We start from the raw sequence: 22,104 nt of genomic DNA, 5'->3' as shown, positions 1-22,104 counted from the left end.
TATTCATTATGTGTTAGCAGAGTGCCCTCTCACTGTTAAAGGAAATAGAGGTTTTACAATCCATCAAAACAGACTGCAGGCATTTGCAATCGTTCTCCTCTTAAGAGCTACTATTAACAAAGCAATTTTACTAGACTTTTCATTAGAATCAAACTGTGCCTTCATAATATTTTATCAACTGTGCAATTAGTCAAACAATCAAAAATGTAAATAAATTAAAATCCGTACAAGAGATTGAAGGATTTGGTATAAACTCAACATGTTATATGTGTGCATCGTGAAGAGAAAGGCAAATGATTTTCTTCCAGGCACATGAGATTATTATATCTACTCAACAGTAAGTCATTCATTACCTGCAAACACTCATTGTTGTGTTAACATGAACTAATCAATAACGTTTTGCTCCTCTTTACACAGAGAACCACTTTACATTTCAGTAACATATATGGCCTTGTTCATTAGGGTGCCTTTTAACAGTAGATGGATCAAAATAAGCATTCTGTTTACAACATGCACCACAAAAATTAGTAAAGGCAGATGAAGTATTTATGGACTCAAGGCACAATACGATGACTGCTGCCTGATTAAGTGAAGTATGAATTAATAGGCTGAAAAAATGCCACGAACTGAGAATGTTTAAGGATCCAATAAGTGGTCGAATATGCTTACTGATTCTTACCAGTTTCCAGTGCCTTGCTTAGCACTTGCACATGCTCCTTGCCATGTAATTGATAGAACATCTATTTTTTCACATACACATACTATCTGCACAAAAATAACACTTTAGAAAAAAAAAATTCAGACAAACAGATCATTTACCTTAAAATACTGTATCAATTCTAAATTACATAGCATTTCACAAAACAGTTAGGGTCTAAATGTCCTTTAGATGGTGCGTTCAGCTCCGCACTACTTTTCAATTTTCTTCACGTAACTACAGCATCATTTATTTTGAAAATAAAAACATTAAAATATCAGAAATCCTTGAAGGCTAATTTACAGATAAGGAGCTAGCATTCTTCTTACTTACTGACTTCATACATTTAAACACTTCTATCGTATCATCTCATGACGCCTGTTTGCTTAAATTGAACCAACTCAAATCCTTCAAAGTTTTCTTAATGCTTATACTCTGCAATCTTGGGATTTGGGCTTGGAACCCACTACCTGGGCTGTCTTTATTGCTTTTAGGTTTTTCGTGTTATACAGCAACCAAAACTGCACTCGCAATTCAGTTGTTACTGACAATACTACTAAGCTCACCCATTTGAGTCACTTCTGATTGAGGCAAAGTGTTAAATTTTAAATGTGTCCCAAAAAGTATATTTAATACTGTTTGACCTAAACACTGTGTAATTAGGGTTAGGGTTAGGGTTATTACATTAGATTCTTATTCCTATGTATAATTCGTTTATCTAAATTCATCATATGCAATGCATCTCCCCATATTTAAATTTGTATTTTGAAATATCTCTAGATGGGTTTCAATCAATTCAAATCAAATCAGTACAATTTGTTTTTTATACCACTCATCAGTAAACATAGGTTCAGTGTGCTTACAGATTCAGCATATTTCTGTCCTAATTTAGAGTTTTTTTGTAAAATTATTTTGTATCTTGTGGGTTTTGTGCTTTTCAGTTTTGACATTATTATCATCATTTATTATTATTCTAACGGCTCCATTTTGTGTTCTTTTTTGGAGGTTCACCAAGGTTTTGTGATTACCTATGCATGGTCATGGCCAAAATGTGTATTGTTGTTGTGCCTGTTGTCAAACAAATAACACAGCGGTTGAACAACACTTTGAGCCAATACCTCCTTTAAAAGATGGTGGTCCTAAGTCCTGATGTCCTTACTTTTGGATGTGTACTAACATACTTTGCACCACATTTAATTCTTTCAAAAACTCTTTCAGGTTAGGACATTTTTGTATGCTTTTCGACTAGTACAAGTGTTTTTATTACATTTTTGGTTTAGCATTCTAGTTATTTGACTTTGATTCTTTGATTCTTCATCACATCTCTTAGTCCTTTTCTCACCCAAACCCTTAATGGCATATTTTTTACCTTGGCAGAACAATTTTGTTTTCCTAAGATTTTTGTTTTACTGTAAAAAGCTTTCACATAACAAAAGAAGAAGAAGAAATTATCGTCATCATTTTGAGTTCAATTGTTTTCAATTAAAAAAGTCATAGGGAACAAAACTTCAGATTGGAGAACTTGTTAATGAACTTGTTACTTGAGTACTTTTGCAAGTCACTGTATTTACAACTACGTAGAATAAAGTATAAATAAAAACAGAATGCAATGATTTGAAAATGTCATAAACCCATATTTTATTCAAAACAAAACATAGAAGACATATCAAGTTTTTAAACTGTGAAAATGTACCATTTTAAGAAAAGAATAAGGTCATTTTGAATTTGATTTGTCTCAAAAAAGTTGTGACAGGGCCATGTTTATCACTGTTTCTTTTAACAACAGTTTGTAAATGTCTGGGATCTGAGGACACCAATTGCTGGACTTTTTGGAGAGCAACGTTGGCCCATTTTTGTCCGATATAAGATTCCAGCTACTCAACTGTCCTGGGGCTTATTGGTCATATTTTTCGTTTCATGATGTGCAATTGGTTAAAGATCTGGACTGCAGGTCGGCCTGTTCAGCACACTTCTACTGCAAAGCCATGCTGTTGGAATAGATGCATTATGCAGTTTAGCTTTGTCTTCCTGAAATATTCAAGGACTTCCCTGAAAAAAAAATCTAGGTGGGAGCATATGTTGGCTCTAAAACGTGTATATACGTTTCAGCATTGATGGTGCCTTTCCAGGTGTGCAGGCTGCCAATTCCATAGGCACTAATGCAGCCCCATACTGTCAGAAATGCAGGCTTTTGAACTGAGCGCTGATAATAAGCAGGATGGTTCCTGTTCCTCACCCATGTTTTCCAAAAAGAATTTCAATTTTTTATTAGTTTGACCACAGAACAGTTTTCCACTTTGCTTCGATCTATTTTAAATGAGCTTTCACCCAGAGAAGACACCAGCCTTTCTGGATCATGTTCTCATATGGCTTCTTCTTTGCATGACTGCATTTGTGGACACTGTGAACTGTTTTCACAGACAATGATTTCTGGAAGTGTTCCTGAGCCTGTGCAGTGATTTCCATGACGGAATCAGGCCTGTTTTTAATGTAGTGCTGTCTGAGAGCCCGAGCATCACAGGAATCCAATACTGGTTTTTGCTCTTGTCCTTTACACACAGAGATTTCCTGAGATTCTCTGAATCTCTTGATATTATTTATTATGAAATATGAGATATTCAAAGTCTTCGCAATTTTACATCGAGGAGCAATATTCTGAAATTGTTCCATAATTTGTAAACGTAGTTTTTTGCAGATTGGTGAAGCTCTGCCCATCTTTACTTCTGACAGACTCTGCCTCTCTGAGATGTTCTTCTTATACCCACTCATGTTACTGACCTTTTGGCATTTAACCTAATTAGTTGCAAGTTGTTCCGCCAGCTGTTACTTTTTAGTACCACATCCTTTTTCAGCTTCTTGTTTCCCCCATCTCAACTTTTTTGAGATGTGTTCCTGCCTTCAAATTCAATATGGCTATACAGTATATGTTTCATTAAATAGCCACATGTCTCGCTTTCAACATTTGATATGTTTTCTATGTTTTATTGTGAATAAAATATGGGTTTATGAGATTTGCAAATCATTGCATTCCGTTTTTTTTTAAATTTCACTCAGCATCCCAAATTGCTTGGAATTGAGGTTGTACATTAAATACACAGTAATGAACGTCTTAGATATATGTTATCTAAATCATTTACCTAAATTACTCTTAATCTTTGATTAAAAATATATGCAACAATACTAATCTTTGGGCTATCAGGTTAAGTTTAGGTCTCACATTTTGACTGCATACCAAACAAGTAAGGGCACTGTTCAAAATTAAATGAATCATTCAGCTTGAACTTTCCTCTTAACTTGTACTTTTCTTAGTTTTGTGACTTTGTAGTGTTCTTTAGATTACCCCAGATGTAAAAAGGTAATGGCATTAAATGAAGAGATTGGAGTGAATATTTTGCACTTACACTTCACCCTTTCTCTGTTTCTGAATTAGCGATTTTTATAAGTAACACTCATAGGAATCCACTTAAGTGTTGAAAATGGTAACCCCATTTTCTATTACATCGACACTGCATCAGGTAAGGATGTACACAGCTGCTTCCAGGTTTCAATCAAATCCATTACTGTAAAAATACTATTATTCTATCTCTATTTATATTTGCATTATTTAAATTAATAATGCATGTAACTTTTTTAGGACATATATTGTAAAATAAAGCTTGTGGGCATTCACTAACAGATTACAGTTCTAAACCAGTAAAGAAAGCAGCAGTAGAACTGACTACACACAAAAGTGTGATGTCAGAATGAAATCACAATCTACTGGAGGATATCTAAAAAATACACACTTGCATAAATGCTGAATCTTTATTATGAGAAATGAAAAATCAAATGCAGTTTCTTTTCTAATGAACAGCCATGTGTAAAGAACGATGAATTTAAAGATAAACTATCTTGTGATGTCTTCAAAAAATAATATGCAAAAAAACTCTACTGAAGATGAATTTTTCCTAAATCTTTTCAATTCACTGCAGCATTTATTATAAAAGTAGGTAATAGAAAGAAAATTAAGATGGCAATGTGATGCTTGGCAAGTCAGCTACTCTTCTTCAGACCCCAAACTACAGAAAATGTCTCTGCATGAATGCTACAGAACCTAAAGTTGGCACAATCTGTGCATTCATTGGATTGTGCTTGGCAGCAGATTTTCAATGAGCAATATGCATCTGCATGGATGACATTTTGATGCCACTGATGTCTTTACAGATGCACTTATCTGGAAATGTAACCCGCAGCTATGCAAAAAATGTTGCTTAAATACACAAAAATCCATGTGCATGGGAGGATGTGCTCAATCCATACTCAGAAAAGCAGGGTGACCATAGCATGTCTTTTAACTACCCCCTCATGCACCCACGGTAGGTGCCTATGTGTCTGAATTTTATGCAGTCTCAAAGATACCACAGTGATGGTTCGATCACTGCTGGAATCACACAGCGTACAAAGACCACTGGGCTCTTACTATAATACAGATGCCAAGGCATCTCATTGTTCTGAGCTCTCATTGTAAGGATATGCAGTGACTACAAAGCAGTCCTTTACCCCATACTTAAGGGAATGACATGTGGCATCGCTATAGAGAGTACTGAAAGGATCCTTGTCCTTTCTTTTTGCTATTTATATCATAATCGGAATCACAAAGTGCCTCTGCATCACCATTTGCATATAAACAACATACTTTTAACAAGGTCCTTTTTTAAAAAAAGACAGGAACTTGCACATCTGAACGCTTTGCTCCACGTGTTATGGCTATCAACAGAAATCTCTTCCACTATTTTCTCTTTTCTATTTTAGCAGGTACTGATTACTATTAAACAATTTACATTACATCTTTACATTTACATTAATTTGTTAACAAGTGGCCTACTTTGTATCCAGCATGTTACCCGGGTTTGCCTCTGAAATTTCATAAGGCAAACAGCTTCAGTTATAGTGCCATTGGTTAATCAGAAGTGCTATATAAATAAATAAGTACTTTTCTATATAAGATATTTGGATTTTCTAATCTATGGTTAATATTATTGGCAGTTAGTGTATGGCAGTGGTTAAGGCCTTACACCTAGGGCTTCAAACCCTGAAGTTGTGGGTTCATATCCTGATAATGACAAATAAAAAATTAATGACAAAATGAACAGAACCAACTCTATCTCAAATGTTGTATGTCATCCTGGGTAAAAATGTCAGTCAAATAGCAAATAATAATAATAATAATATTAGGTCACTCAACATGCTATATACAATTGCCCTTGAGCAAAATATTCTTCCTTTAGATCAAGTCCTGCTTTCTTCTGCTTTTCCTAGTCACTTGGCTTTTTTTGGTCGTTGCAAAACACAGTTTTACAAGAACGTTTATTCTTTGGAATTGAAATGAGTAATCAGTAGGAATAATGTGAAATCTGAGTATATATTTGTATGTTTATGATTTTCAGTTGTTTTCATTGTTCACTCAAGTATTTCTTTTCGTCTTTCTCATCAGTTCGATGGGGTCCCCTTTAAAGTCCACAGATGCAAATGTATATGTGAAGAATTTTGGAGACCATGGAGTGAGGAGTGGGCCTCACCATTCAAAGTAAGCAGACATATATGTAAATATAAACTATTTCGGATGTTGGGGGTGGGTTTCCCTTTTCAAAGTCCATAGATGAAAATGTATATTACATTAGAGTAGCTCATGGAGTACCTGTTAAGTTTAAACTGATACCTTTGGTCCAGAGGCATTTCAAGGATTTGTAGGTAAAAGGTTCTTAGCCCCTTCTGTGATTGTTGTTTATAGTCTTACATGTATTTAAAATCAAAGGTGGAGTCTCTTTGAGTACACAGTTCATACTGTATAATGATATAATTTTGATGAGGGCAATATTTTATATGAAAGACAAAAAGGTTAAAGGCTTCCCAGTTTTTACTATGCATATCGAGTGAAAAGATCAGGGGCTGATCAGCAGCAACAGAACACAGGCTTAAGGCTACAAAGCCACCACACTCTTTTTGATCCCACTACGTCGGTCCAGGCTTGCCTTGGACCTAAAGACACAGCTTCCACTTCTACTTCGCTGTCCCTCTCTTTTTGCTTCTGTAGAAACACCTGCCTACAGCCACTGCACCTGGCATGCACCAACAATCAAGTTTTATAGCATGCTTACTAACCATTGAGCTTTGCATGTTTTGTGGACATTTCCCTTTCATTTTACATTGATGTTGTGGTATGGAAAGTTGATAAATATTTTGTATGTCTTTATTTGTAACTTAGACAAAGCAATGTAATATTAGTGTTATATCACTAATAAGAACCACAATGATTAGATGTGTAAGACACCATTCCCCACCGTCTTTAGGACGGAGAGAGGAATTTATGACAGGGTTGGGGGAAGTGCCTAAAACCAGTTTGCTAAGTGATTCTCTGCAGGACTCTCTCAATCAACCCCCAAAGGAAAGCCAAATTTCCTAGCTGGCAGGCATCGGGTCTACAAATGGTTTTGTGGGCATGTGTGAAAGGTACTGTGTGCCCCCTCTGCTCTAAAATATAGCTGTTTGAGATTGGTTTGAAACAGAGGCCATTCTGTACCATGACGCTGTATTGGTAAGAATTTGGACAAAGAATGTATAAAGTTTTTTGGTCCCCTCCCCACTATCATGATGAAAGAGCTTCTCACTTACCATTTACTCTATGTAATTACCTGAGGCTATAGATGTAGAAGGGAAGGTAGGGAGAAGTTAAAAAGTACAATATCTTATAAACAGTAGTAAATCTAGGAGATTTGAGTTATGACAAAAGCTACACATTAAAGAATACAAAAGGGGAAAGTATGGAACTCTACCAAGACAAAACAGACTGTACATGTCAAACATGATCACATCACTTTTTTCCTGTCCAGGACACCTTCTTTAGTCATCCATCTGCCCTGTTGGTTAGTGGTGCTGTTCAGCTGTCCATCAATTACTTCTGCTCCATCCTTTATTCGCATAAAACACAGAGCATGTATGTGACAAATAAAAAATGTATTAAAAAATAAAAAAGCAGAAGTCAGCAAATTTCAATCAATATGAGTCAAAGCATTTTTAAGATTTTGGGGTATACAGTTTTTCTATTGCAGGGGGGTTTACCCAAAAACTTTTATTTCAAAATGCCATTTCTTAGTGAATGCCTAGTGCTCTAAATGTACTATCTTTTGTTGATGAGTGAATGAGTGATTGCATCAACTTTTTATTATATATACAGTATATAGAAATACTAGACCTGAGGTTACCAAATTCCATCCTGGCAGATATTTGCAGATTTTTATTTTTGTCAAACTAAGTGCTTAAGTTTCTTTGGATATTGTATCTCTAAATGCTGACCACACTAAATGCTAAAGAGTAGCAATTACATCAGTGCTATATTTAATTATTTGTAAGAAACGTCACTTAATGAGCTGACAAGTGAAAATGACAATGAAGTAACCACTCTCCTTTAGCATTCAATGTTGTTTGCACTCATGTCAGCACCGCACATCGATAACAGTCAGCATTTGGAAACAGTTAAGGAAGCAAAGTCTATAGAAATGGTAAATATTAGATAGGAAATGGCAAATGAAGCATTACAAATTAAAGCTATAGCAAAGACACATATTTGTATGTTTCGTAGAAATATATGTATGCCACATAATCCAACAATTAGATCAATTAAAAGCAAGAATAACATTCTGATTGTGAAATTTGTTGGAATAAAAACCGTCAGGTCTTCAGAATCCCCAGAACTAAACTTGAAAACCACCATAGAAGACAATTACAACATAAGCAGTAAGTCATAGGTGTTTTTCAAAGAGAAATTATGTCTGAAAAGAAAACTCTAAAGAGGCAGAAACAGCACTTTTTCATCCTAGAGGACCACAGTGGCTGCAATGTTTCATGATATTAATTTCTTCATTAGAAACAATTTTTAGTTGTTTTTGGGAAATTCCTTTTACATAGACATTCCTGTTCCTGCTTAGTGAGAAACTGCTATCAGTGTATACATTTTACTTTCCTGTGAAAGCATCAAAATATTTCATGGACATAGAGGACTACAACTTCTCAATCTTCTCAATCGTGGGTGCAGCTCCTTATTCACACATCGCAGGAAGCCAATGAGGCAATCAAGAACGGCTGCACCCGCACGTGCAGGTGCGACTCGCTCCAATTACCCCACTAACTCCCCGCGGTCGTGCGATTGCGCTCACGGAGAACAGCACGGCTATACAGATTTGAAAAACCTGTCCCTTTTTCTTGAAGCCGCAGACCCACTATACCACAACCCATTTTATCAAGACGGATACAGCTACTATAAAAAATATTCAACATGATGTTCTCTGCACTTCTGTTTGCACAGTAGGCCAATTGGTGATTACAGCAAAAAGGTTTAGTCTGTGCTATTACTCATTCTTCTATCACTCTGTGATGGCCAGTGCAGTTTTCTAAGCTGTAGTGTGCTGGTAATATCACTTAAAGAAAGGCCCACCAAATCAACAAGCTAATTAAAATGGCATGGTCAGTTATGGGATGCACTCTGGACCCGCTAGAGGTAGTAGCAAAGGAAGAGTTTTGACCAAACTGAGTGCCATTACCAACAATGTTGCACATCCTCTCTCTCAAACACTAATAGTGAATTATTCAGCAAAAGTGTGTCAAGAAATGCTACTGGGACTCCATTACACCAATAGCAATAGGTCTGCATAATGCATCCCAGTGACTCAGAAGTTTTCTTTTTTTCAATTTGCATGCTTTTTAGTTATTCTGGTGTGTGTTCAAACCATACTGTGTGTCTCTTTGTGTGTGTGTGCGTGTGTTTGTGTGTGTGTGTGTGTGCATGTTTATTTATTTATTCATTCATTTAAAGAGCTCTTTAAAAATCCAGATTTCTCCCTTGGGACAAATAAAGTTCTACCTATCTATTAAGATTTATTTCATCAGATGTTCAAATCATTTTATTGGTATTGTGAGGGCAGCTGACCTATAGTCATTCTGACTTCTAAGCTTTGAAAATGCGTGCTCTTGTGTAATGACTGACTATCTCGAAAGCGTCAACATTACTACTTCAGAGATCATTACAAAAGAAAAACTGAACAAAGCTTCTTGAAACAGGATTTAAAGACCAGTCCTAATATGACATCTTGTCCCACCATCCATTGAGCTTTGACCTCATGAAGACAGACTTCTCCACTTCTTGAATAAAATACATATTCTTCATTAGTAAAAGCTTGTAGTTCGTGCTGCTAGTAGAATATTCTGTACAATTGTTTTTCCTGTCTTCATTTTTTTAATGTGTCTTTTGACCATGACAGCATGCACCATAAGTTCGCACAAACACAGCAAGAGAAGTGGGCCTAAATTTAGAGAAACAAATACCACTACTAGCTTCTGTCTAAGAAATCTAAATTCTTAAACAGGAATTGTCATTCACACCTATTATATACACTCACACATTACTTATACTGTATTTTTCATTTTACATGTTTTGATTTCTTTCTTTTATGCTCTAAATGTTAAGTTAGGATGGTAGTGAGACCAGCTTTGTTATATAAGTTGGAGACGGTGGCACGGACCAGGAAGCAGGAGACAGAGCTGGAGGTTGCAGAGTTAAAGATGCTAAGATTTGCACTGGGAATGACGAGGATGGATAGGATTAGAAACTAGTACATTAGAGGGTCAGCTCAAGTTGGACGGTTGGGAGACAAAGTCAGAGAGGCGAGATTGCGTTGGTTTGGACATGTGCAGAGGACAGATGCTGGGTATATTGGGAAAAGGATGCTAAGGATAGAGCTGCCAGGCAAGAGAAAAAGAGGAAGGCCTAAGAGAAGGTTCATGGATGTGGTGAGAGAGGACATGCAGGTGATGGGTGTAACAGAACAAGATGCAGAGGACAGGATGATATGGAAGAAGATGATCCGCTGTGGCGACCCCTAACGGGAGCAGCCGAAAGAAGAAGAAGATGCTCTAAATGTTTCATAATCTTAAAAACAGGCAATCGGGACAGATCCATCACGCGATTAATGTAATGCTTAGAGGATTTATCCCTCAGACTTTAGTCATTGTGTACTTTGTGTTTTATTACTTCTGGTTCACGACTTAAAGCATTCCATTTGACAACTTGTTTTACTTCTATAATGGTTTAGCTCTTCAGTTTCAGTCAGCATGCTATCTGAGTTTTAGACATTCATTATAGTATTAACATTTCCAGGTCTGGTTTGTGCCATTCTCACGGTTGCTCCCATTTCCTTTTTCCCAACAGTTAAGCTGGAACTAAGAAAGCAGGGAGACTCTGTATATGCTACGGTCAAGAAGATGATCTTTGGATGCTCATGACTGGAACAACACTTCGGAGAGACCCATTGTGGGCATACTAATGCACAACAAGTAAGCAAATTTGGAGACTTTTCACCTAGCATGCATGTACTAAGAAAAAGTGTAGCAGCAAGAAAAAAATGCAAAACAAATTTGCAAATCCAACCCAGCCAACATCCAAATGCAGGATTTAAAGCAGGACACTGGATCTGTGCAGCAGTAGTGGTAAACACTTGGCTACCGTGCTGCCTCCATGCTATCATTGTATATCTAAATTATGTTGTCTAGAATATGTTATTATTCACTAGATGAAATTTAACAGCTTCCTGTGCACATGTGGATTATCCTTTGAATGTGCAGGACTAGCGCTTACAATGAGCTCCGGCTCAGTCCATGGATGTTTTCTGCCCTCTGTCTCCCTGAGCTGAAATATGAGAATTTGAGAATGTTATGTTTTGTTACCAGACAATCAACTCCCTTTAAAATTGACTAATACACAAAATGCTTTTAATACAATTTTTCAGGTATTGCACTCAAATTAATGATGTGTCTATTCTTTTAGTTAGTCAAGAAAACAAAAAAAAAATAGAAAGCCTGTGCCGCTATAGCTCTGTACACATTAGTTTCAAAACATATGTGTAATTTAATGTGAATGTTGTACACCAGATTAGAGTCTGAGACATTCTGCTGCCATTACTACATTGAGTGTTAACTGAAAGCCTGCCTTTCACCACACACTAAACATTAATTTAACCAAGACAGTACAAACAAGCACAGTTAGACTTTAATTCAAACACATCATTCTGTTGCAGAAGTTTAGATTTGATTCAACACTTTGTCTAAATTGAGGTAGGGTTTATTGATTCATCTATATCAACAGTAATAGAGAAACATGAGCTGTATAGCATGGGGCAAGGCCAGAACCGATAGAACTGCACAAGATCTATTTTATATCAAGCAAAAATGTGTGTGACAGCATATCATATTTCTTTTTGCCAGTGAGTTAGGGTCATATTTAACATGACAACTTCAGGATTGTCAATTTATAAAATGCCACCTGTTATACTGCCATGTTTGATTTATTTTCTATTTGTTCATGTGCTGTAAATAAGCCTTACAGTCATTGCCCTTATCACACTGGTCAATTAAACGGTCACTAAAGTACTTTTGATATTAATTATTGCTTAAAGGTTAGTTTTGTTTTGAGCCCATGTCAGCCAACAAGACCAATTTCCCCTCTTTTAAACAATGTACAAAACGAATCATTCTTCAGGGCCATTACATACTTCCAGTTTAAAATATAGCATTTTAAAAAATATTCTTGAGTGCATGCAACCTATTCTGCTTTGACTCAGTTGTGCCTTCCCTTCTGAAGCTTTGTTTTATAAATTGTAAGGGGCAGAAAAGCAAAAGGAACCGAAAGGAACAAGCTTATTTTTTTGCTCTTTCAGTAAAAATAACAATGCCTAGCTATTAAATTATAGAAGAAGTCACTTTCAATTATCAAGTGTAAATTAGAAATTGCAATTTGAAATATATATTTATATATTTTTATATATTAAACGTATATTAGCCTCTTAATACCTGGTTGCCAGAAGGTGGGGAGTTTCTCGTCAGATACAAATACATTGTGGTGCTTGCTAACTTTTCACAGACTGGAGTTGGATGTCACTTTAAGTTTTTAGTTAATTTGTTTTAATACAAACTTGCAAACAACAAAAAAATCCTACTCCAAACAGACATCTACTGTGTGTAAGGAGCCTCTACATATCCCTTTTTTTGCAAAAGACAGGAAAGAGGAGGACTTTCACTGCATAGTACACTCCAATTATTTCTGCTGGAAGCAGATCACAGTGGGAGGATTTGGGTTTTTCTGCACCATACTAAAACTAGAAGCCTGCCCTTTTAAACTTAAGCCTTATGTTCTAGAATATCTCAGCTGGTATTTATACCACACATTTATTTCAGATGTCTTTGCAGACATTTAAATTGACTTTGATCTCTAGTCTGCACCTCAGTTTCCAAAATTTGAAAATCAGGCATCTGAATGAGATATATTGATCACGTCTACACATTAGAAATCCTTAAATTGCAATGTGTTACTATATAGACCAGTCCTTCTCTACTCTGTTTGACTTTCTAATAAACCACAAACACAAATAATAACTGAGGCAAACTCAATTAAATACTAACAATATTGAACAACACTACAGTAGACATGAAAAAGCTGCATTTTTCAGGAAAAGGGAGCACTAAAGTATACTGTTAATTCAATTCTTGAACACTGTCCTCTTAGGAAAATGAGCTTATGAGAATGAACCTACATGATGAAAATTAGAATGTGTGGCAAATTGTCCTAAAAGTATTAACAACAAGTGTTTGTATAAGTCTCAGTTGTATTATGGTTGTATCCAAATCAAACAGTTCTACATCAGAAAAATCTGATCTTCATTCTCTCTGAGCCAGTACTCTCACTTTTGGCTCCACATTCAAGAACTGTAATCGACAACACAAATGCAAAGGGGGCATGATGATGCTGAAACTTACACATGTAAGAAAATAATGATTCCTACTATTAAATCCTTAGCATGGAGTTATTGTTAAAGTGTAAATGTTTTTTCCATATGTACAGTATACCAGGTCTCCAAAATGAAAAGCCTCTACTAGCTAAATAGCTTGAAGTGGAGACTGAAGAGGGCCAGACTGTGCTGCAGCTGGATTAAGGTGTTCGGCAGAGACTTTGAATGCACTCTAGAGAGTCAAGTACAAGTTAACAACATGTGCTATAGGCAGATGGTGAAATGTACTTTAGAGTTTTACTATGCAGGTATTATTGCAAATGTCAATATGAAGTCTCACATTTAAGGTTCTTTTTCAGGTACTACTCTGCAAATCTCCATGTAGCAAAAAAGACAACTGGGAGTCAACAAGTCATGCCGTAACACAAATCAATAGTTTTCACTAAAGCTGTCGGAATTTCTGAGAGAGCTAACATTTGAACTGAACTATGAGCTTTTAAGCTATGATTCTAAATAATTCAATGCTGATAGTATTTGATTAAATTCTGTGGTATAAACAAGATTATTTTGCGACTTAACCCTATATGTGTATTCTAAAAGGTTTACATAAAGAAACACTCATCTGTTTTATAAAATGGTCATTTGATAAAAGGAAAGTAGGTCATTTATTAGACTGGCATTGTAAAATTGTTGCAATACAGACAACACGGCCTTTCTAAAAGAATATAATCAAACAGACAAAAAGCTTGAAAAAAATATTTTCCTTATAAATTAAACTATCCAATTAAATACTAAACATTAATTAAATATCTTGCTATTAGATGCCAGTTGGATGTTAAAATAAGTAATTCTAATTAGCACTGAAAAAGGTACAACAGTATATTTCTCCATGACACATTATTTGAACCCTGAAACATAACCGCCGTGAACAGAACAAAGCAATGTTTGCTTTAACTCAGTAACTTCCAATCTCAGGGTACTATTTCAAATTAAATACTCCACCAGTCCATCTGTTTCTAGCCTGAGAAGGACTGGCATGTAGTTAGCCAAAGACAAATCTAATTACCATCATGTGTGCTTCTTAATTTATCAGTTGCACAGTCTGTGCAAAAATGTAATTCATAAATTCAATTTCCCCCCAAATAACTTACCGTTCATTTTCATTAACATTGTTCACAAAGGTCACATGAAGCTCATGAATAACTGCTCAATAATTACTCTTTTAATGAAACCAGAACATCACCACGGGGTTTCTAGTTTTAGGAAGTGTGTTAAACTGCACCTCTTTTCAAGTTCTAAAATGTAATAATTAACCAGTTAGTTTTTAAAATGTTAGCGCTTGCTAGCTATATGAAAACTTTGCTGCCACCAGAATCCTGCTAATGTAATGTAGTAGGACGCCACTCTGACATCAAATAGTTGTTCCATGAGATCTCTAGAAAGGCGAATTTCATTGGAATTCATTAACATTTAATGCTAGGCACATGAAATGGTTTAGACAAGAAATGGTCAAAAACCCATTTAAAGGTTAAATGCCAACTGACATCAAAAGAAAATGGAGGCAGGGCAAAGTGGTCCCCAAGAGTTTTAAGCAGACTGCATGTTGTTAATTTACGTAAATGGGACAGCAGCTTTCACATTTTAACAGTTTTCGACTCGGGCAAAACACTGAGGAGGGACGTATCTGTCTTTTTAAAAGATTAACATGTAATATTATAGGCTGCTTGCCATTTCTGGAAATTTTTAAATATAGTATAGTACAGCATTTATGGTCACACACAAGGCCTGGAGTTTAAGTGAGCTCAAGGCACTGATGGCTGGTCTACTATTTTTTTACTTTTTCTCCTTTTCATTTTTTTATTCATCTCCACCATGCAAATTTCAGAATTACAGTCTCATTTTAAACAATTCAATAAATCTTAACATACCATTCTCTGCCAAAGGCTGACATTCTAAACTTCCAAAATATCTCTTGAAAATTTAGTTTTTCTGTCACACGCATTGTAGCTGTGATTCAACAATCTACTTGGCAAACTATTCCATGGAAACTTCTGGTAAATGGACGAGGAATAAAAAAATGTTATTTATTTTAATTAACAGCAAAACAATAACCGTTATATATTTTCCAACCGGTCTATTAAATTATTGTTTATGCAATACTGACTCATTCTCAAACTGAGAGTATAAACTTCTCAGCTGGATCTAATCTGTCTCAGATTAAATCAAACTATTCCCACGGATACCTGCGACCACTCCCACCTGCTCTCACCCTTTGTGCTGATTGCACCATTGTTTGTGTAAAATTTTTGATACATTGGCCACAGCTCAGAAAGTGTGAATCTAAAAATTAGATTAAAGATGAAATTATCTGATTCTGCATTTTTTTTTACTATATTACCATGGAAGGTTTTACTGCCCTTTAACCATCTGCCATCTACTGTACATTTTCTCAACATGGTTTAAGTCACTGCTACTCTAGAAATGTCATCATAAAATTAACAAATGGTTTTGTAATACATTAAAATGACAAAATCTTCTTTGTGTAATGTTTCTTGTTCTTATTCAAAGTAAGAACATTTTACTGGAGTTTAAATGAATGTTATAGGAAATTTAACATGTCACATTTGTCCGGCAATTTCAGTTTTGACCGCCATTCCTACTTTATGATCCCATACCTCTATCTGGAACAGTACAGCATTCATGAATGATTTAATCCTTTGGCAATTTGTAATTTGAAATGCTATCTAAATCATCTAAAACAGTTAATATCAATCCAGGACAATGCATGTTTTTTTGCACACACTTGAAAAATTGAAAGGCAATCAACTAAATAAACATACTGTCCCCGAATTTTGTTTTGCTGATACCCTAAGGCAGGGGTTATACTTCACGTGACGCAATGCATGCTGCAGTGGACGCTCCTGCTACACTAGCGTTTGACTGTTTATTCTTGTGCACGTACTTTACATAAATCTGGAGGAATCCACCAGGTGGCAGTGCGAGATATTATCATGATGAGAACAGGTTCGGCTTCTCTGTGTTGTGAATTGCCTGGAACACTTTACCGCAATATCTCTGAAAAGGATGTTTAATGATTAAATCCATCAATACAGGGATGTGTCCATTCCAGCAAGCATTGGGAACGAGGTAGAAACAATCCCTGGACGGAGTATCGCAATGTGAATACAAGCACACACATACACTGGTGTCATTTAAGCGGCACCAAATCCCCAAATCTGCATGTCTTTGGAAGGGAACAGGAGCACAGTGTGGAGACCCAGCAGGAAAACATGTAAACTCCAAGCAGGGAATACCAACAACATGACTCCCTGCAAGACAGCAGTGCTACCGCTCTGCCACCGTGTCACCCCCATGTGTGTAATTATTAACAGTATTCATTATTTAAATAAAATTACTGATTTATCTGTAAAATGTAACATACATACTTCAGTGCATTTCATCATGAAAGTGATATCAAGTATAATGTACTCGGTGTGGCGATCTATTACTGCTTGCCGCTGCTGTCAGGTCCAAGAAGCTCATAGCAATTAAAAACTAGGATGACATTTACGATGGTCTGATTTAATAATAAATTAAATGACGAGATTAAAGTGGACATTTCAAGAATAAAGCCGAAATCTCCACTTTAATCACAAAATACACGTTTTCATCATGTCCTTAATTTTTTTTCTCTGTGGCTCAAATACTATGTTGCTGTTGTGAAGTTGCAAAAAAAATGACGGCACAGAAGAAAGTATGTGAGACTTTTAAAATGTATCGTTGTCATTACGATTGGGATTATGTGACGCTTGAATATAAAAGCACCACGAATGCATCTGTACATTGGCATTTTGCTTCACCACATCGAACCATTCATCAAACATTGGAGCGTGCACACTGATCTCGTAGGATCCGCAAAGCGGCTTTCTGTCACATGTAGATAGTAAACGGAGACTCTGATGTCACGTTCCAACTTTTAGCATATTGTGCCCCCCACTTTTTGCTGGTACTGCAACTCGCACACGAGTCGCGTTAATTTCTGAGGACCTGCTCAGAGGACACGTAAAATGAACGCTGGGAACGTGTGGCAGCCATGATGCGGGCGCGTAAGCGTTCTGAACGTAAAGTATAAATCGGCCCTAAGACGTTAAGTTGATGTGTACACTTTGGCATCAATTCTGTCATTGAAGCATATTTATTTGGAGAAAAATTAAAGAGGCTCTACCACAGTCACACAACTGAGATCCAAAGGAGTTTTTGACCTAACATTAAGAACAATAAAATACAATACAGCTTATTTTTTGTAAAGCGCTCTTCACTGAGTGCAGGCACAGGATGCTGTGAAAAAATCTCAGTCAAAATACAAATATAAATTATACTAACTACTAAATATAGAACTGAAGTGCAAGTGAAAAATACAGCATAAGAACTTATTATAATGCATTTCTACAATAAGCATAGAGCCAAGACTTTGAAGAACAGATGAAAAATAATTTGCATTTTTCATATCCTTCTTTCATATAATAAACACAATTTGAACTCAACAGATAAGTGATTTCAACATGTCTTCACTTTTAGAAGGGGATATGTGAGATTCTTTAAAACAGAAATCAACCAGCTCTCCGATCACAAGAATTTTATTACATCTTACCTTCTGTCTAATCTCTTCTTCCATTTTTACAGGGGAGCCCAACTCTGCCACTTGCTTCACTCCTTCACTTGCATAGCCCCCATACTCCCAGAGGACATAATTCTTTGAATGGGAGGCACCAATAATGGCAGACCAGTGGTTGGCTCGTCCTAAAGAGTTAAGAATTTTTTATTAAAATAAAGCTTTGCAAAATAAGACACAAAAAAGACAAACAATAACTGAAGGCATATTAAAAGAAACCTATGTGTAAAACTGAAGGTGTACAGTAAATTTGATGCATATGTCTATGTAAAGGTTCCATGCAATACTCACAGCTTGAAATAACAAATACACTTTTTAAAAAAGTTTGGTGAAAGAACAACTAAAAGCAAAGCAAATCACACTCTAAAATTAGAGCCATCTTGATCGAGTCCATGATTAGTCACTCAAACTCGACTCTTCAATCCATTCATAAATATCCTGAAACTACTTGTTTACTTCAAGATCAGTGGAAACCGAAACCTGTCCTGGCATCACCAGTATACCAGGCAGGGGACAACCCTGGACAGAACATCAGTTCTTTTCAGGGCCCATAGATGCATACAGTTCCCGTAAAATTATATTTTCTATTATATGGTCACGAGGAGCCACAGTGTACCCTAGAATCATCAGGTAAAATCAGGAACCAAAGATGAATGGAAAGCAAATCTGTGGGAATATTCATGCATACAGCAGCACTTACTCACTTATCCATCGAGCCAATGTTGTTAACCTGCTCATTAAGACTAAAGAAGCTTATCAAAGCATCAGTGAGAGCAAAGCGTTAGTCTATCATGGGGCACAGTCATACACCTTCCACCGGTCATTTATACTGAAACACAACTCACACTCAAAAAAGAAGACAACCCACGTGGATAAGAGTGACTAGGCTTGCTGTCAGACCCAGGTCCGTGGAATGATGAAGAAAGATTGAAAGCTACTTCAACTTAATGCCCTAGTTTGATTTCTGGCTTGAACTCAATGCTGCTGGGGTACTGACAATGACCTGGAGTAAGTGAGTTTTGAGAATGGGTATTTGTAGGGGATACCTTATGGTCTAAACTGTAAATGAGAACCCTTTGCATTTTTTTAACAAATGAGGCAGCTGATATGATGGTGCAGGAGCAGGTCTGGTAACTGTATGGGGATAGTTTACATGTTCTCTTCAGTTGTTAACAATTTCCTACAGCACTACTAAAAATGTGTGTGGATTGGCGCCCTATTCAGAGCTGATACCTGCTTTGAGCACAATGCTGCTGGCATAAACTGTGGCACCTAAGACTGTGAATTGGAATAAATGAGTTCAGTAAATGGATGCATGGATGGATGCATAACCGATGTCTTGTTAAAAATATAACATATGAAACGTATGTTTTATTGTATTGTAACAAACATATTTCCAAACAAACTGTGAATAATCTATGTCAAGATTCATATTTCTGACAGATCATATTTAACTTATGTTTTGCTCCTGGAAAAAATGAAACATTCTTACCAAATGAATCCAATTTATTTTGACCTCCCTGTAACTCACTACAACTAATTTGATTAGGTAGCTGTATGAGCATATACAGTACGCTATAATTTATTCCACACTGAAACAATTGTGTAAGCTTTCTCTGATTTTCAGGAAATGCCATTGTTGTTCCTTTGCTCACTTTTAGTATTCAGATTAGACATGAACTTAGAACAATTAAAGGCACACAGGCTACTCTGCAATAGATTTTGCTATACACTATAAGGATGAGCACTTCTCGAAAGAATTATTATAATAAGAGACTAGGGGGCTTCGACCCCTGCTTGCTTTGCTTACCACCCCATGTTTGGTTTTCCAGATACACACTTTTAAGATTTTTTTTTTCTTTGAATTGTTGCTATTTCATTAGTTTCACTTTTATTTCAGAACTTCTGTAAAAGCAATATTTGGAATCTTTCAAGTCCCAATTTGCTGAATCTTTTAAATGAAGTCTGTGAGACTTTAATGACTTTGTACCATAATTCAGGATAGGTTTCTCTGTTTGGAATTTCAGCACAGACAAAACGATCTGCATCATCAGCAGTTAAGAATTTTTTTGCAAAGTAACCAATAAATGCATGTGAGTTAAACCACGTTTTTGAAATTCTCTGACTTAAACTTCAAAGTCTTACAATATTTACATACTTCTGACATACTGTATCATCTATGTCCATATATTCGATTTCTATTCGCCTTTTTGTTATTTCTCTGAGTAATAATTTCTCTTTTTTGCACTAATGCAATGTTTACTGTCTTTGCTTTGACACTGTCGTTTTTTTCTCCTTTCATATTCTGTATCTTGCTCTGCATGTGTATCGTGCCTACTTTTTTTTTTGTCTTTTGAATTCCAGTTTTTATTATCTCTAACCTACTCTGCATGTGTTTGGGCCCCTTGTTTTTTTAACCTCTTTATGACGTTTTACTTTGTTTTCTACTCTGTCTTTTATTTCTGTCCTCGCTTTGTCCTGCTTTTTTTTTCAATGACACATTTGTTTGCGCTACTGCGATCTTTACTTTCTTTTTTTATACTTTCTAATTTTCCAATTTTCATATTCTTTAACTTTCTCCACATGTGTATCACAACTTTTTTTTTTTAGCCTTTCGAATTCTACTGCTTTCATAATCTCTAACCTGCTCTGCATGTGTATAGCACCAACATTTGTGAACGTCTTTATGAAGTTCTACTTTGTCTTTTACTCTCTGTCTTTTAATTCTGAGCCCGATTGGACGTGCATTTTTTCAATTCCATTTGTTCTGGGCTGATAATTACTTTCCTTATTTTCTGAATTTGCACCTAGATTATTCTTTTTTGCTCTTTTTTCTCTCCAATGCTTTTGTGTCTCTTCTCCATGCTTCTTTCTTCTTCACTTAGTCGTCGACGTTTCATTTATAATGTATTGTCTTTTATATGATTTATATGCGCTTAAAGCCCTGGAAGCCTTTACACGACTGAGTGTTTTGCTGGCCGTGGTCTAACTTGATATTGCTGGTAAGTAGGGCGTGTCTTGCAAAAATCTCATGTTCTACATCATCGCGAGATGATGGCACAAAGTCTCATGTTTAAGGTCCCCGCAAGATGCTCCGTGGCCAATCTCTTTTGTCTCGCAGATCTTTTAAGTGTCTTCCATGATCTTAATGTGAAGATCACGTCTCATCCCCTGTCTTTCTCTCCCAGGATTTTTTTTATAATAGAGAGATTTGACGAAATATGTCAATATTTAATTTCCCTATGTAGTATATTGCAGCAGTACAGCAGCAAAATTAATATGGACATCTTCAGTGACACCTTGAGTTGACAGGGTGCTCAAGGCTTAAGTCTGATCTCCTGGTGCTTCTCTGGAGAAATTCAGCAACGCTACAAACACTTCAGGTTCAGGCTGTTAATGTCCTACATCTCTTCTATTATGTCTTAAGTCAGATAGATGTACATGCTAATTTGATTTAATGGAATGGAGAGACACAATTGGCAGGTTTCAGAGAAAGGGAGGACAACAGCTGGAGTAAGTAGAGGACTAATTGATTTGTTGTTTCATAGGTACCAATACATGTATAGTAGGCAAAGTGTGGCAATAGTGTTTGGTACTTTGTATATGTACACACCTTGCTCTGTATGTTGTATACTACTTGGTGTATTTATTTCTGCTAATAAGATGCAGTATTTTTATTTAATTTGAAGACTCCTGGTCTTATTTTGGAGTCTGCTCAATAGCTAAAAGATCACGTCTTCTCTGTGGGCACTGCCACTGTCGTACAAACAAATTTGGCTTCTCTAAATTATAAGATATCACAAGCAGGTCTGTGTCAGGGAGCTTATGCTTAGAGGCGCTCCAATCTGAACTGAGGCGCCTTCTTCCAGGGATTTCTGTATAGTGGTCTGACCGGAAGGGATGAAGATTCTCAGGACAAAGTA

General features: G+C 36.2%; 1 protein-coding gene across 1 annotated transcript in view; it reads right to left on the bottom strand.

Moving 5' to 3' along the window:
• LOC120526619 (spondin-1) overlaps nucleotides 1–22,104 on the bottom strand; it is a 558,899-nt gene that overhangs the window by 368,208 nt on the left and 168,587 nt on the right. The window contains exon 6 of the mRNA XM_039749784.1: nucleotides 18,161–18,309. Within this exon, the coding sequence (XP_039605718.1) occupies nucleotides 18,161–18,309 (149 nt within the window). The remainder of the gene's footprint in view (nucleotides 1–18,160; nucleotides 18,310–22,104) is intronic.

The sequence above is a fragment of the Polypterus senegalus genome, chromosome 1 (assembly GCF_016835505.1).
Source record: "Polypterus senegalus isolate Bchr_013 chromosome 1, ASM1683550v1, whole genome shotgun sequence".
Classification (NCBI taxonomy): domain Eukaryota; kingdom Metazoa; phylum Chordata; class Cladistia; order Polypteriformes; family Polypteridae; genus Polypterus; species Polypterus senegalus.
The sequence above is the reverse complement of the archived record's forward strand: the minus strand, read 5'-3'. Positions and strand labels throughout refer to the sequence as shown.